Genomic DNA, 18,543 nt, shown 5'->3' with positions numbered 1-18,543 from the left:
GATTAAAATGTAAAAAAGGTATTCTACATTCAACAGCGATGCTGACACCATTCATGCCGGAGGGATATTCTCCGTGCCACATGACAGAAATAAACCAGCATTTGCTAGAAAAGGGCAGGAGACAGAACACGTGGTGATATTGTCAGGATTATAATGTATCAGGAGAATGTTGGTGGCTTCAAGTGAAATATGCACCATTGTGTCATGCTGACAAAGTGCCAGCTTTTGAAAAGCATGACCAGGCAAAAAAAATTGTTTCATTAGCTAAATTGCAGCTCAGTGTAGAGGGAAGAGAAGACTAGGTTTGGGTGTTCTTAAGTAGCCATTTTGATGTAAAAAGACAAATGTAGTGCATTTAGATGTAAATTGGCTTAACCACACTTGACCAAAATAGATCCACTCAACCATTGTTTCTGGCAAAAAGAGAAAGACTCTTTTCATAATATTGCAACACAATTAAAGCCTGTGGTGGGCATAATTTACCACACGCTAAAATGCAAGGGGAACGTATGAATAACACAAAGATATCTTGTTGCCAAAACCTGAGATTTTAGCCTAAGTTTGACATACGCTTGAATCTCAAGACAGGATGAACACAAGACTCTAAAAGTCAGTGGCACTTGCAAAACCACGAGTGAAATGAGAATGATCCGTGGTTCATGAAAGCTGCTACACCGATCCATACCTTCATTGTTTTGTCACAGCCACCGACGTGTGTCTTGTTGATGAAGACATTGGGGACAGTTTTCTGCCCGGTCATCTCAAGCAGCAGTTCTTGATAGTTTGATCCATCCTCTAGACACAACCAATAAGAGATGTTAGCAGAGTAGCAGCTACACTTACATGAAATAAATCATTCATCCTACTCTTCCTGTCATATCGCTAACATGTACACTAGTCATATACATGACATACACCATCGACTTTATAGACTGCACAGGCTGTCAGCAGTTATGTAAATGTACTTTGGTTCTGCAAACAAATAGAGCGTGTTTAAATAAATTGCATAATTCAGCACTGAAAAATATTTTCTATGTATTTGCCAGAGCAATAGTTATGTAATGCACAGTGTGTATTTATACCAGAACAGTTGTGACTGGTAAGAGATCAAATGGCAGGGGGGAGAACGAGAGAGCGACTCAGCACGTTTTGTGGTGGCCCGTAGCTAACGTTGACAGTGCATTCCGTGGTAGAACATAACATCTTCACTATGTAAAAACACTGTATATTTGCAGAAAAGGCCCCCGTTAGCCTCTTTTTACCTTTCGATCAACAGTCGACATTTAAGAAATAGCAGACAAAGCCATAAGGAAAAGCTATAAGGTGAGCTTGAGGAAACAAACTTAGTACAATAATAGGTCCTATACATGTACTACATCACCCAAATGAGTGGATTTGTCCATTTCAGCCACACCCATTGCTGACGGGTGTATAAAATCATTTATTATGTGCCGATTACAATAGTTGTAGACCTTACAGTGAAATGCTTACTTAGAAGCCCTTAACCAACAATACAATTTTAAGAAAATCCCCCAAAAAGTAACAGATAAGAATAACAAATAATTAAAGCGCAGCAGTTAATAACAATAGCGGGGCTATATACAGGGGATACCGGTACAGAGTCAATGTGTCAATGTGCAGGAGGCACCGGTGTCAAGGTAATATGTACATGTAGTTAGAGTTATTAAAGTGGCTATGCATCGACAATAACTGAGTAGCAGCAGCGTGGGGGGGGGGGGGGGGGGGGCAATGCAAATAGTCTAGGTAGCCATTTGATTAGCTGTTCAGGAGTCTTATGGCTTGGGGGTAGAAGCTGTTTAGAAGCCTCTTGGACCTAGACTTGGCGCTCCGGTACCACTTGCCGTGCGGTAGCAGAGAGAACAGTTTATGACTGGGGTGGCTGGAGTCTGACAATTTCTAGGGCCTTCCTCTGACACCGCCTGGTATAGAGGTCCTGGATTGTAGGAAATTTGGCCGTAGTGATGTACTGGGCCGTCCATGGAACCCCATTTTATGAAGCTCCCGACGAACAGTTATTGTGCAGACGTTGCTCCCAGAGGCAGTTTGGAACTCGGTAGGGAGTGTTGCAACTGAGAACACACCATTTTTTTTACGCGCTTCAGCACTCTGCTGTCCCGTTCTGTGAGCTTGTGTGGCTGAGCCATTCTACTGCCATAGTTGGTCTATGGAGATTGTGTGTTCGATGTTATACAATATCCATAGACCAACACTGGCAATAGAATGGCCCTACTGAAGAGCTCTATGACTTTCAACGTGGCACCGTCATAGGATGCCACCTTTCCAACAAGTCAATTTGTGAACTTTCTGCCCTGCCCCGGTCAACTGTAAGTGCTGTTATTGTGAAGTCAAAACGTCTAGGAGCAACAACGTCTCAGCCGCGAATTGGTAGGCCACACAAGCTCACAGAACGGGACAGCAGAGTGCTGAAGTGATTAAAAATCGTTTGTCCTCAGTTGCAACACTCACTACCGAGTTCCAAACTGCCTCTGGAAGTAACATCCACACAACAACTGTTCGTTGGGAGCTTCATAAAATGGGGTTCAATGGCCGAGCAGCCACACACAAGCCTAAGATCACCATGTGCAATGCCAAGCGTCGGTTGGAGTAGTGTAAAGCTCGCCACCATTGGATTAGTGGAAACGCATTCGAGTGATGAATCACGCTTCACCATCTGGCAGTCTGACGGACGAATGCATAGTGCCAATTGTAATGTTTGGTGTAGGAGGAATAGTGGTCTGGCGCGGTTTTTCATGGTTTGGGCTAGGCCCCTTAGTTCCATTGAACTAAGTGGAAAGCCTTCCCAGAAGAGTGGAGGCTGTTATAGCAACAAAGGTGGGACCAACTCCATATTAATGCACATGATTTTGGAATAAGATGTTTGACAAGCCGGTGTCCACATACTTTTGGTCATGTAGTGTATTTTTATGTTACACCATTCAAACATGTACTGCAAATGTTTGTATGTTCGTTGATGAAACGTTGATCCTTAGAGTACTCAAGACCTTTGGAACTTCGATTGATGGCAATTTGTCAATTCAATGACATGCCAAAACATGTGTGTGTGTATATAACATCACTGTTATTAAAACATTACGTAGCAAGTGTAGAAAGATGCGACAATATGAGGATTTGAAAAAAAGTCACATGAAAAGGTAGCTGCTCTGCTCTGTTTCCTTCGCAGGCTGCACATAGTTCATCAGTCTCTCATTCACAATTTGACAAGCACTCGATAATATTCTCACCCATCAGGCTATTCTCAATGTAATCTGGGCTTTACATATAGCTTACTAATAATGATGTGTGGAATATTTTGTATTCATCCTTAACCTGCACTGGAATAGTGAACGGAGGTTGTGTTCGGTTACGTTTGTAATATGCCAGGTAGGCGACACTGGATTTATGTGCTTAATATAGCAGCACGAGAAAGATGGGATCCTGTTATAAATAGCGGCCAGTCAAAACTCAGTTTTCACACGTGACTGCGTTGGCTTATGAGAACACATTCCCTAGGTTCTGTAGGTTATGGGCTCTCCAACCCTGTTCCAGGGGTCCCATGCCTATAGGCTACACTTCAAGCTATTTGGCCATTTTAGTTGTGATGCAAACCTTATAAAAACATATATGCCTATGGGCTAGGCTACAAGATGCATGCAACAATGATTTGAAAAGTTTTTTTATTTTTATAAAAAAATGCATGTGCCTTTTCTTGACGACACACACTGGGCATCATTCACAAGTGATAATATTCTCACCCAGCTGACTATTCTGCATTTATTAATTTTCTTTACATATACTAAATAAAATTGGTGAATTTAGTTTTAATTTAGATTGGGACATTATCATGCACCTGTCATAACAGGGTGTGTGTGTGGGGGGGGGGGGGGGGGGGGGCGACAACCCTTATGCACTTGCATAGCGAATAGTGTACACTTCTCCTGTGTTTCATTTTCATGCCAGCCAGGTAGACTACTCCGGTTGTAAAGCGAAGCAATGTGCTTAATATTAGGAAAGTTGTGACAAATAATTAGGCCTGGCCTATAGAAAGTTGATGCGGTCTTCCACTTTTAATAGAGCCATCAAAACGATGTCTTCATGCAACTGCATAGCCTATAGAAATGTTGCGCAACATGGTCTTAAAGGAACACTTATTTCATTCCATGCATCAACCAGCTATGTGGAGCTGGCACTCCCTGCGCAACAGGTGATCATCCTATTCCACTCAAACTCTGAATGCCAGGGCTCTCATGAAGTGTTTGATTTTCGATTTAATTTGCATTGATGTCAGCGTGATTAGAGGGGCAATAGAGTGCTGAGTACCAGGCAAGTTTGGTAGGCAACTAATGACCATCAGTGCGCAGTTTTGGAGAAGCCTAGTTACCGTGACGTTACTGCCGGTAATACAGTCACCCCAACAGACCTAGTTGGTACAATTGTGATCATACCAATCAATGACAACTACATGTGGTGTGACAGGCATAAATTTAGAATATACAGTGCAGAATACACCCGTATTCCAAGACAGAAGCTTGAAACATCCTGGGAAGAACTCCTTACCAATTAAATCCAACTCCACCACATTGCAGTTCACGTTCAGATCCTTGAACAGATCCTTTACCTGTAAAGAAAAACATATATGCTGCTTGAACCCCGTCGTTCTGTCTTCGCAGGATTATCTATTGGCTATTACTAGCGATGTACCTCGCGTGATAGTCATCCAACTAGCTTTGGGTACACACAACGGGGAGATGAGTGGTGCCTCAGTCAATACATTGTTATAACGGCAAGCTAAAACACTTGTTAGTAGCAAAAAAAACAACTAAAAGTTGGTTATGTTAAGTTTTCTAACGTTAGCCCAAGATAACTACCAAGCTATGGACCCGAGGACAATCCTCCCTAGACCCGACTAGTATCCTAACAGGTCCGGGTCTATACCCGATTGGGTGGAGCCGTGAAGAACTCTTGCAGCCAACTAAGGTTACTTGCGGGAGAATGTGGCTAACTTACTCGCGGGAGAAATAAGTAAGACAAAAGCTAGCTAGCCAGCTAGTTAAGACAAAAAGTAAACGCATATGTTGGACTTACCTTCACACAAAATGGGCAGTAGCTTTTACTGAATACCAACACTTGATTAGAATCAATAAGCTCCTGTATCCGAGATTTTAGTTCATTCCTCCCGGTGTCATTGTCGATGGGAGGCATTTTCGGACTATTTCGGTCTGACTTGCCTCTTGGCAGCTTCAATTTGTGTCTAACAATGGAAGAGAGGAGCGAAACTCCCTCCAACTGGTTGTCCTTGCGAATCACAAATAAAGAGAAACTAGCTAGCTTCCTGGACCACTTGAGGTATGATATGGACTACAATTCCAACGGGACAACTTTTGTCCTCATATCATTTCAGCGCCCGCCCAGTACATCAACACCGCGAAAAGTCGTGCGTAAATTTTAGAGCCTGCCTGCAGCCACGAATGTCTAAACCACGCCTATTTCTGCTAATAGTTTTCTTAAAATGAAATCCGATTTTAAACCTAACCTTAACCACACTGCTAACCTTAAATGAAGACAAAAAAACAAAAACAAAATAGTTGTCATGAATTTTTAAGATATAGACAATTTTGACTTTGTGGCTGTGGTAACTAGTGAAAACTCTGTGTGCTTGTGCGTGCGTAAAGATCAGTGGGATGTCTGTTTGCTTTCCTAAATAAATACTAACACTTGTTTCAAACCTTTTTCTGAATAAATGTATTTATATGTGATCCAACCACATTATAACATGAAACTGATGAAGAGGGGAAATTGATATCGATAATGCATGTAATATTAATACGAATTCATAAAATTGTTGGAGGACCAACAGGCAATATTTTCAGACAGCTAAAATATTACATTCGGCGGCTTTCTGAGGGTCCTAAACCCCGGTATTTTGGTCTTTAAAAAAAAAATATATATATTTTTTATTTTTATGGTCAAAAGCGACTTTTAATTTGTGCCAATATTCGTTGCGACTTTTACAGTGATAGACAAACCTGCATGAATTTGGATGAACAAGTAACGGTCATATAGCCCATCTGACCGTTCAACATCTCCAGAACAGCACTTCAACGTGAATTCACTAAAGCCATGTGTGCAATTTCATTCAAATTACATTTGAACAAAATTGACCTGTGTGTGTGTGTGTAAATTCATAGAACCACAGGTTTTCCTGTACAAGGCAGACAGTAAAATAGGCATCAGACCTGTAAGAGAGACCGTGACAGAAGTTTGAACAAGAACTCTGGACAATTTGCTTAACGTACCAAATTTTGTCCAACATTGAGAATTAAAATAAAAGACATAAAACGAGAAGTAGGCAGAGCTGTCATAAGGTCACTTGTCATTCTATCAGATGGAGTACCACACACACACACACAGGCATTCTTTAACCTGTTGAGAAAGTTTCTTTAAAATAAAATCACTCAAAACTGGCACTGAAAGTTATAACTGACTTGTAACGACTACAGATACAAAACAAAAATGATATCTTGTTCTCCATTTCATGACATTAGAATGCCCATTTTCTGGACATATTCACTGAATTTAGTCTTCAGAAATAATGACGCCAGGGTTTGAGTGAACTGTTTGGTTCGCCTGTGTGGATTTTAGTTTCCATAGAAATGTTCAAGTCCCAAACTTCATATTTAGGTATTTTGGTCATGTCTAGACGTAATACAGTTTTTGTCGTCAAAGGTAGGTTTTTGGAGAGCAATTTAGCTAACCCTAACCTTTTTCATAACCTTAACCCAATTCTCCTAACCCGCTACGTAAAGTCAATTTTGACAAAACTCTATCCCTTCCAGACAAAACCGCCTATTTCTACAATGTATCTTCTTAAAATCTGATTTTAAACCGAACCAGAGAAGAAGTGAAGCCTCAATCAATATAATAATGTATGACCTAACCCTAACCACACTGCTAACTTTATGCCTAACCCTAACCTAAAATGAAGACCAAAAAGCTAATTTTAGATTTGATCCATTTTTATGATATAGCCAATTTGGACATTGCCGCTTTCCCATCTAGTGGGAACCCTTTCTGGGTTTACTAGACCAAAATTGTTCATGCAATGCAGTATCATTGGGATGTCCCTACCCTAAACCCTAACCTTAACCCTTCCCTAACCCTAATCTTAACCCATTTAAATGTCAACTTCAATGGAGGGTAGGGACATCCCAAGGATTCTGGGTAGCAAGGGAAAATACTTGATATTCTTGAGGGGGAGAGCACAAAAAAATACATAAATATGTATTTGCATCGTTCTATATACTACATCTGTTTACACATGTATGTATTACTCAGTACAAGGATAAAAAATAAAAAAAAGTCTTAGACCATAAACTTAATTTCTCTGGATCTGTACTTTTTTAGGCTACATTACTTATTTGATATATGGCTGATATAATCCATTGCAATAAGAAAGCATAACTCAGACCCAATGTTTTGGCTCATAGCACCGTCTGCTGGAAAGCAAGTGTATATCACGTTCACACTCCCAGTGTCCCAACCATAAAATTAGCTTTAAACAGTAAATTAGACCACATACTCTCTTTTCATTATTGTTTAAATTAATGATTTATGACTTCAAATGTTCACTAGTAAATCACGTATCATCATCACCCACCCCCATCCCCCTCAATTGTTCACATTTCACTTTCAAATGTTCACCAGTAAATCACATATCATCACCCACCCCCATCCCCCTCAATTGTTCACATTTCACTTTCAAATGTTCACTAGTAAATCACATATCATCATCACCCACCAGCACCCCCCTCAATTAAGGAGAATGAGCTTCGAACACACCGACTATTTGCGTTTTGGTACACCAGAAGTACATTAAAACTTCTTCTGGCTGCAAGCCCGAGGCCGCCCACAATATGACAACAGCCAGCTCAAGTGCAGGGCGCGAAATTCAAAATATATATTTTTTAAATATTTAACTTTCACACATTAACAAGTCCAATACAGCAAATGAAAGGTACACATCTTGTGAATCCAGCCAACATGTCCGATTTTTAAAATGTTTTACAGCGAAAACAGCACGTATATTTATGTTAGCTCACCACTAAATACAAAAAAGGACAGACATTTTTCACAGCACAGGTAGCATGCACAAAGCCAACCTAACTAACCAAGAACCAACCAAACTAACCAAGAAACAACTTCATCAGATGACAGTCTTATAACATGTTATACAATAAATCTATGTTTTGTTCGAAAAATGTGCATATTTCAGGTATAAATCATAGTTTACATTGCAGCTACAATCAGAAATTGCACCGAAAGCAGCCATAATAATTACAGACACCAACGTCAAATACCTAATTACTCATCATAAAACATTTCTGAAAAATACATAGTGTACAGCAAATGAAAGACAGGCATCTTGTGATTCCAGCCAATATTTCCGATTTATTAAGTGTTTTACAGCGAAAACACAATATAGCGTTATATTAGCTTACCACAATAGCCAGAAACACAAGCCATTTCCCAGTAGCAAAGGTTAGCGATCGTAACAAACCAGTAAAAGATATATAATTTTTGACTAACCTTGATATTCTTCATCAGATGACAGTCCTATAACATCAGGTTATACATACACTTATGTTTTGTTCGAAAATGTGCATATTTAGAGCTGAAATCAGTGGTTATACATTGTGCTATCGTAGCTACTTTTTCCCACAACGTCCGGATATTTTTCTGACACTTTTTCTGACACACATATTCTGACCAAATAGCTATTCATAAACATAACTAAAAAATACATGTTGTATAGGAAATGATAGATCCATTAGTTCTTAATGAAATCGCCGTGTTAGAATTCTAAAAATAACTTCATTACGACATACAGCGTTGGGTATAGATAGAGTACCCAAATGCTGGGCGCCGACGACTAGTTCACATGTACGACAGATATATGAAATAGCATCATAAAATGTTTCCTACTTTTGCTGATCTTTCATCGGAATGTTGGACAATGGGTCCTTTGTCAAGAACAATCGTTGTTTGGATTTAGAACGGCCTCTTTCCCTCTCGATTTAGCAAGCACACTAGCCAAGTGGCACGAGTTTCTCCATGTCAACAAACGGAAGACAACGGAACACGGCAAAACTCCCGAAAAAATTTCAATAATCTGATTAAACTATATTGAAAAAACATACTTTACGATGATATGGTCACATGTATCAAATAAAATCAAAGCCGGAGATATTAGTCATCCATAACGTCAGCTTATCAGAAGGCAAATCCAGGTGCCTCCTCGCGCTCTCCAGAAAACAGGAAACTGGTGACACGTCATGCCAAGAGCTGTAATTCGAGGCCAGATCAAGTTACACACTCAATTTCTTCTCTCACTGCTTGTCGACATCTAGTGGAAGACGTATGAAGTGCATCTAAACTAATAAATAACAAGGACTTTAATAGGCAGCCCCTAGAAGAGTGCATCGATTTCAGATTTTCCACTTCCTGTCAGGAAATTTGCTGCAAAAGGAGTTCTGTTTTACTCACAGATATAATTCAAACGGTTTTAGAAACTAGAGAGTGTTTTCTATCCAATAGTAATAATAATATGCATATTGTACGAGCAAGAATTGAGTACGAGGCCGTTTGAAATGGGCACCTTTTATCTGGCTACTCAATACTGCCCCTGCAGCCCAAACAGGTTATTAACGCTTCGAACACACCGACTGTGTGATTGCGTTTTGGTACACCAGTACATTATTTTCCAATGGAACGCTGTGTTTGCCTTGCAGCATTGTGTTGCAGAGGCAGTTGCAGTGTGTTCAAATTGTATGCGTAGACTTGACAGAAAGTAGCAAAATGTGAATGTTTAATTTTTGTTGCACACATATGCAGTAAAAAAATGTGGTATTACATAATAAAAACAGTTTGATTGCATAATTTCTTTACATATTTTATTCATTTATTTGCCAAGTAGCATACATATTATTTATTTGATGACATCTACAATTTTATTGTGAGAGCCTATAATATAATTTCCCCTCAAAATGCATAGTTTTGGAGCGAAATACAATAATAAATAGTCAAGATAGCAAAGAGTAGTCTCTTTCAACAATGAGACTAACGTTGAGGAAGGTGGTTTTGATCGCGCTGTTGGGCCGGGACCAGCCCTGCTGAAAGCGCAGGTCTGTGTGTGTCCAGAGATGGTTGAAGTCCTGAAAGCGCAGGTCTGTGTGGGTCCAGAGATGGTTGAAGTCCCGAAAGCAGGCAGGGGAGTTCCACCGTCTCATTCAAGCGCTTCAACTATTTCGAGAGGAATTTCGAAGTTACTTTCGTCTGGACCGAAGCGAGTTCGATCACCTGCTCCAGATGGTTGGAGCCAGGATTGCCTGGATGGATAACAACTACCGGTAGTCCATTAGCCCAGTTGAAAGCCTGGAGACCGGTAGTCCATTAGCCCAGTTGAACGCCTGACGATTTGTCTCCGGTAAGCTAAATTCTAGTGAAATTTTAAAGCCTTTGATACCGTAAATGTTATATATATATTTTTTAATTTCACCTTTATTTAACCAGGTATGCCAGTTGAGAACAAGTTCTCATTTACGACCTGGCCAAGATAAAGCAAAGCAGTGTGACAAAAACAACAACACAGAGTTACACATAAACAAATGTACAGTGAATAACACAATAGAAAAATCTATGTACAGTGTGTGCAAATGTTGAAGAGTAGGGAGGTAAGGCAATGAATAGGTCATAGAGGTGAAATAATTGCAATTTAGCATTAACACTGGAGTAATGAAGTAGATGTGCAGATGATGATGTGCAAGTAGAGATACTGGGGTGCAAAAGAGCAAGAGGATAAGTAACAATATGGGGATGAGATAGTTGGGTGTGCTATTTACTGTTCAGCTGTGTACAGGTACAGTGATCGGTAAGCTGCTCTGACAGCTGATGCTTAAAGTTAGAAAGGGAGATATAAGACTCCAGCTGCAGTGATTTTTGCAATTCGTTCAAGTCATTGGCAGCAGAGAACTGGAAGGAAAGGCGGTCAAAGGAAGTGTTGGCTTTGGGGATGACCAGTGAAATATACCTGCTGGAGCACGTGCTATGGGTGGGTGTTGCTATGGTGACCAGTGAGCTGAGATAAGGCGGGGCTTTACCAAGCATAGACTTATAGATGACCTGGAGCCAGTGGGTTTGGCGATGAATATGTAGTGAGGGCCAGCCAACGAGAGCATACAGGTCGCAGTGGTGGGTAGTATATGAGGCTTTGGTTACAAAACGGATGGCACTGTGATAGACTCCATCCAATTTGCTGAGTATTGGAGGCTATTTTGTAAATGACATTGCCGAAGTCAAGGATCGGTAGGATAGTCAGTTTTACGAGGGTATGTTTGGCAGCATGAGTGAAGGAGGCTTTGCTGCGAAATAGGAAGCAGATTCTAGATTTAATTTTGGATTGGAGATGCTTAATGTGAGTCTGGAAGGAGAGTTTACAGTCTAACCAGACACCTAGGTATTTGTAGTTGTCCACATATTCTAAGTCAGAACCGTCCAGAGTAGTGATGCTAGTCGGGCGGGAGGGTGTGGGCAGCAATCGGTTGAATAGCATGCACTTAGTTTTACTAGCATTTAAAAGCAGTTGGAGGCCACGGAAGGAGTGTTGTCAGGCATTGAAGCTCGTTTGGAGGTTTGTTAGCACAGTGTCCAAAGAAGGGCCAGATGTATACAGAATGGTGTCATCTGCGTAGAGGTGGATCAGAGAATCACCAGCAGCAAGAGCAACATCATTGATATATACAGAGAAAAGAGTCGGCCCGAGAATTGAACCCTGTGGCACCCCCATAGAGACTGCCAAAGGTCCGGACAACAGGCCCTCCGATTTGACACACTGAACTCTATCTGAGAAGTAGTTGGTGAACCAGGCGAGGCAGTCATTTGAGAAGCCAAGGCTATTGAGTCTGCCGATAAGAATGCGGTGGTTGACAGAGTCGAAAGCCTTGGCCAGGTCGATGAAGACGGTGTAAGTGACTCCAATAAGAATTTAATGAATGACTGTAACTGTCTTGAACAACAAGGGGTGCAACCTAGCTAGCCAAAGGGCTCTAGTTAATAGCCCCTATGTGACATGAGATGTACTTTTACAGAATGTTAATTAAGACTATAACTTTTCCCAAAGTTGGTTTAAAATCCTTTTTTAATGATCCAATGTTACCAAATGAAAAGAAAGTTGGGGTGCCACTCCTCCGGGACTCTGCCTTAGGCCAGGCACTTTGGAGATTCCACCACCTGCATCACTCCCTGGGGCTGAAGACCTGGGACCCGTTCCCCACGTCTTCATCGGCAACGAGGCCTTCCCTTGAGACCCAACCTCACGAGGCCCTACGCTGGATGCCAGCTGCCATTGCCAAAGCCTGCAGGGATCTTTAACAAACAACTATCCAGTGCAAGGTTGGTTGTTGAATGCGCCTTTGGGATTCTGGCAGCCCGGTGGAGAATGTATTGGAGAGTGCTTGGTCTCAGCCTCTGAAATGTCGATGCCTGCGTGAAGGCCACGTGTTCTCCACAACTACCTGCGGAGGTCATTCCAGGAGCCGTTCCAGATGGAGACGGGCACGCCAAATGGTCACCTACCTGATGTCACCAGGGCAGATGCCAACAACACCCCCAGACAGGCACTCCATGTGAGGGAGAAGCTGACCACCTACTTCTCATGGCCAGCAGGTGAAGTCCCATGGCAGTATGCTGTGGAGTGAAACGGCTCTTTTAAGAGCCCCCTAACACCAAGGTTATTTTAAGAACCATCTACCGTTGTCCATAAACAGCATTTTTTCCCCCAGATTATTTTATGTCTCCTTGTCTCTCTTCATTTTGAAGTTATATTTAAGTGAAGTTTGGGAGTAAAGACCACACCTTAAAACCCCTTCCCTCTCCCATTAACGTCAGTATTATACACTATTATACACTCTAATTAAGGTTATACAACATACAGTTAGCATGATAACAATGGGAAAATGTAACCTAGGATCCATATAAATAGTACAGTTTACCACCATCTTCACTGGTCTGAAAAAATGCAGGTGGGGAAAAAAACTATTAAGAAGAGAATGTGTTTTTACTTTCATCTTGTCTTAGATCTGCAAAGGTGGAGGGAAGAAATAAACAGATTAAGAATAAATTATATATTAATAAACAAATGAAACAACTGACTATGAAAACATTAGAATTTAATAAGTATTCAAGTACAGGAAAGAACATGACAGGTATGTTTGTTGTAAAAATGTTACAAAAAATAAAATCTATTGAAAGAGGTGCATGTACAGGTGAAGTCGGAAGTTTACATACACTTAGGTTGAAGTCATTAAAACTAGTTTTTCAACACTCCACAAATTTATGGTTAACAAACTATAGTTTTGGCAAGTCGATTAGGACATCTACTTTGTGCATGACACAAGTCATTTTTCCAACAATTGTTTACAGACAGATTATTTCACTTATAATTCACTGTATCACAATTCAAGTGGGTCAGAAGTTTACATACACTAAGTTGACTGTGCCTTTAAACAGCTTGGAAAATTCCAGAAAATGATGTCATGGCTTTAAAAGCTTCGGATAGACTAATTGACATCATTTGAGTCAATTGGAGGTGTACCTGTGGATGTATTTCAAGGCCTACCTTCAAACTAATTGCCTCTTTGCTTGACATCATGGGAAAATCAAAAGAAATCAGCCAAGACCTCAGAAAAAACATTTGTAGACCTCCACAAGTCTGGTTCATCCTTGGGAGCAATGTCCAAACGCCTGAAGGTACCACGTTCATATGTACAAACAATAGCACGCAAATATAAACACCATGGGACCACGCAGCCGTCATACCGCTCAGGAAGGAGATGCGTTCTGTCTCCTAGAGATGAACGTACTTTGGTGCGAAAAGTGCACATCAATCCCAGAACAACAGCAAAAGACCTTGTGAAGATGTTGTAGGAAACAGGTACAAAAGTATCTATATCCACAGTAAAACGAGTCCTATATCGACATAACCTGAAAGGGCGCTCAGCAAGGAAGAAGCCACTGCTCCAAAACCGCCATAAAAAAGCCAGACTATGGTTTGCAACTGCACATGGGGACAAAGATTGTACTTTCCTCTGGTCTGATGAAACAAAAATAGAACTGTTTGGTCATAATGACCATCGTTATGTTTGGAGGAAAAAGGGGGAGGCTTGCAAGCCGAAGAACACCATCCCAACCGTGAAGCACGGGGGTGGCAGCATCATGTTGTGGGGGTGCTTTGCTGCAGGAGGGACTGGTGCACTTCACAAAATAGATGGCATCATGAGGAAAGAAGATTACATTTACATTTACATTTAAGTCATTTAGCAGACGCTCTTATCCAGAGCGACTTACAAATTGGAAAGTTCATACATATTCATCCAAGATTATGTGGATATATTGAAGCAACATCTCAAGACATCAGCCAGGAAGTTAAAGCTTGGTCGCAAATGGGTCTTCCAAATGGACAATGACCCCAAGCATACTTCCAAAGTTGTGGCAAAATGGCTTAAGGACAACAGAAGCTCTGTCAGGACACAAGCTCTGTCAGGAGGAATGGGCCAAAATTCACCCAACTTATTGTGTGAAGCTTGTGGAAGGCTACCCGACACGTTTGACCCAAGTGAAACAATTTAAAGGCAATGCTACCAAATACTAATTGAGTGTATGTAAACTTCTGACCCAGTGGGAATGTGATGAAAGAAATAAAAGCTGAAATGAATCATTATCTCTACTATTATTCTGACATTTCACATTCTTAAAATAAAGTGGTAATCCTAACTGACCTAAAATAGGGAATTTTTACTCGGATTAAATGTCAGGAATTGTGAAAAACGGAGTTTAAATGTTTTTGACTAAGGTGTATGTAAACTTCTGACTTCAAATGTATGTGCGTGTAAAAATACAAACATCGATTTGGAGGTGGAGGGTCCGTCATGGTCTTGGGCGGTGTGTCACAGCATCATCGGACTGAGCTTGTTGTCATTGCAGGCAATCTCAACGCTGTGCGTTACAAGAAAACATCCTCCTCCCTCATGTGGTACCCTTCCTGCAGGCTCATCCTGACATGACCCTCCAGCATGACAATGCCACCAGCCATATGCTCGTTCTGTGCGTGATTTCCTGCAAGACAGGAATGTCAGTGTTCTGCCATGGCCAGCGAAGAGCCCGGATCTCAATCCCATTGAGCACGTCTGGTACCTGTTGGATCGGAGGGCGAAGGCTAGGGCCATTCCCCTCAGAAATGTCCGGGAACTTGTAGGTGCCTTGGTGGAAGAGTGGGGTAACATCTCACAACAAGAACTGGCAAATCTGGTGCAGTCCATGAGGAGGAGATGCACTGCAGTACTTAATGTAGCTGGTGGCCACTGTTACTTTGGATTTTGACCTTATAAAAATCACTGTTACTTTTGATTTTTCACTTATAATTCACTATCACAATTCCAGTGGGTCAGAAGTTTACATACACTAAGTTGACTGTGCCTTTAAACAGCTTGGAAAAATCCAGAAAATTATGTCATGCTTTAGAAGCTTCTGATAGGCTAATTGACATCATTCGAGTCAATTGGAGGTCTACTTGTGGATCTATTTCAAGGCCTACCTGGTGTTTATACTTCCACCTTTGTTCAGGGACACATTATTACATTTCTGTTAGTTACATGTCTGTGGAACTTGTTCAGTTTATGTCTCAGTTGTTGAATCTTGTTATGTTCATACAAATATTTACACATGTTAAGTTTGCTGAAAATAAATGCAGTTGACAGTGAGAGGACATTTTTTTTTTTGCTGAGTTTAGTAAGCGGAATAAGGACAGTTGGAAAATCTCAGTTGCATTTCCTTGATTCCTCGCATCCTCTCTCCTCACCTCCCACTCAAAACCCATTGGAGGAGAAGGTCAAAAAAACAACCAGACAAGTCTCCTCTTCCTGTCCTTCCTGTGAGCTGGTCGGCTAAATTGACTCCATCTCTGGAAGGGAAGAGAAAAACACATACAAGCATTACATAGGTGAGATTTATGTAAACTAAAGGACACCAGCAGTATGATCTCTACTATTGAATATGTTAATCCTCTCCCAGATAATACTTTGTTAGTTACTTTTGATGTTGAGTTGTTATACACAAATATTCCACACGGGAGCAGTATTGAAGCTATGGAACATTTTCTTCTGCAACGTGACCCTAATGAACTACCTTCCAGTGCATGCATTATAACATTCGCTGAAATAGTACTCACACACAACTACTTCATGTTTCTAAATTATTTCTTTATTCAGACGAAGGGTACTGCTATGGGATCCCCCATGGCTCCTAACTATGCTAATTTGTATGTGGGTTACATGGAGAAACAGTCTATTTTCAATCCTCTCAAAAATGTTTTCTTGCCTAACATTATTATGTGGAAACGGTATATTGATGATATTTTTGTTCTATGGAGGGGTGATGCAAAACAGCTCCAGGTGTTCCATGCTTTTCTTAACTCTTGTTCTGAGCATCTGAGATTTACTATGCAATCTGATACACGTCAAATCAGTTTTCTTGATCTTCTGATCTTGTATGAAGATAATGTTCTAGACACTGATCTTTACAGGAAACCTACTGATCGTAACAGTTTGTTGAGGGCTGATAGTTGTCACCCACTTCCCTTGAAAAACAGTTTGCCCTACAGCCAATTCTGTCGAATCAAAAGAATTTGTAAAAAACAATCAGATTTCGACAGAAATATGGCCGAGACGCAAAGAAAATTTAAGGAGAGGGGGTATAAAAATGGTCAGATTAATACTGCCATTGAGAAAATTCAAAACAAAACGAGACATGACCTTTTTCAAGGTCAGTCTCGCAAAAATAAGCATTCTTGCATTCTAACTACCCGCTATTCAAAGTGCTCTGAACAAATTAACGGAATCATTCACAAACATTGGCACATTCTAAGATCCGATGATAGTATCAGTAATGTGTTTTCAGACCTTCCCTTGGTCGTATTCTCAGGGGGCAGAAACCTCAGAGATCAACTGGTAAACTCTGATTTACCACCCCAAGTTATCCCTACACAACGTGTATTTGCACCACTACTGGATGGAAACTACAAGTGTAATGGCTGTGCTCAATGTAATGGCACCTATAAATGTAGATCCCCCAACCCCCCCCAAACAGGGAAACAGATCCCAATCAAAAGTGTTATCACATGCTCCACTTAGGCAGTTATTTATCTTATAACTTGTCATTGTGGTAAAAATGATGTGGGTAAAACAAAGCGCGAATTAAAAGTACGTATCTCAGAGCATCGTAGCACCATTAGGTGCAAAAACTCGACTTACCCAGTTGCGGCCCACTTTTTGGAAGAAACAAACTCGATTTCGTCTGCACGTTATATTGGCATCGAACATGTCACCCTCCCTAGGAGAGGGGGTGACCTCGACAATTTATTGTTATAACGAGAGGCTGTTTGGATCTTTAATTTTTAAAGACCCTTGCTCCCTTCGGTCTCAACGTTGACTTTGATCTGAAGCCATTCTTGTGATTATTGTGATTTTGCTATTGTAAATATTTGTAGGCTTATGTAGCCAAATTGTATCTATGATCATACGCTATGCATTAGCTTTTTGTATGCTATTTTAATATATGAGAATTAACCAATGATATCAGGCCACACCTGGCCATGATTACAGACACCTGTGTGTCTTTTGACACTATATAAATGAGTCATCCCTCAGTGTTTGTCATTATACCCTGATGAAGACAGCTTGTCTGTTGAAAACGTTGGACATGAATATTTTTGCATCTGAGCTCCTAGAGTGTGCGGCTCTCCTTTTATTTTTTAAGTGTTCCACTCCGCTAGCCAGCACCTCGCCTAAATAGGTGTGCGTTTCTTTTGCCTCTAGATGATACTGTAAAACGACCTACTTCACTGTCGCAATACTTATGACACTACCTGTGTTGTGGAGAATTTTTTTTTACCATTGAACTCGGCATTGAAAAGCAGCTGATGAATTTTATCCTTGACTGCTGCTTTTCTTTGCTGAGGCAGCTTCTTCAGGGTTGGCACCAGGCTCATGGCAAAGAGGGTCTCTTCATCCTCCTTCCTGTGAGCATCAGATTGGGCTGCATCCATCTCGACAGCTTGGAGGAGCCTCTGCTGAAATTAGTTGATCTGGGGGCTGGTACCGCCGATAGCGCCCTAGGCACAATAAATGGATCCAGAAAAGAAAGAATGTGGCAGAAGCACCAAGGCTGCTGGCCTGAAGCTGCTGACCCAGACCTCTTCTCTTTCTCTGCCCTTCTCTCTCTCTGATACCTGTCCCTGAGTCCTCTCCACTTCCTCCTACAGTCTTCTTCTACATAGACATGAACATGATAAGCCAAACCATTACCTAGCATAGCTATAGTTTTTAGATAGCTATCATGGTCATGTCACCTGCTGTACACACAGACACAGACACACGGTTATCTGACCAAATTCTCAGGGGTACAGTAGTATCTACC

The 18,543-nt window shown here is 41.0% G+C and overlaps 1 protein-coding gene across 1 annotated transcript in view; it reads right to left on the bottom strand.

Annotated features, from left to right (window-relative positions):
* Positions 1–5,423, bottom strand: part of LOC120065412 (thioredoxin reductase 1, cytoplasmic-like) — a 31,792-nt gene extending 26,369 nt beyond the window's left edge. The window contains exons 1-3 of the mRNA XM_039016407.1: positions 5,104–5,423; positions 4,576–4,636; positions 686–795 (exon numbers count right to left, since the gene is read on the bottom strand). Of these exons, the coding sequence (XP_038872335.1) occupies positions 686–795; positions 4,576–4,636; positions 5,104–5,220 (288 nt within the window). The 5' untranslated portion in view covers positions 5,221–5,423. The remainder of the gene's footprint in view (positions 1–685; positions 796–4,575; positions 4,637–5,103) is intronic.
* Between the last annotated feature and the right edge of the window lie 13,120 nt (positions 5,424–18,543).

Source organism: Salvelinus namaycush, chromosome 20, assembly GCF_016432855.1.
Source record: "Salvelinus namaycush isolate Seneca chromosome 20, SaNama_1.0, whole genome shotgun sequence".
NCBI lineage: Eukaryota > Metazoa > Chordata > Actinopteri > Salmoniformes > Salmonidae > Salvelinus > Salvelinus namaycush.
Note: the sequence above shows the minus strand (reverse complement) of the source record. Positions and strands in the feature narration are given on the sequence as shown.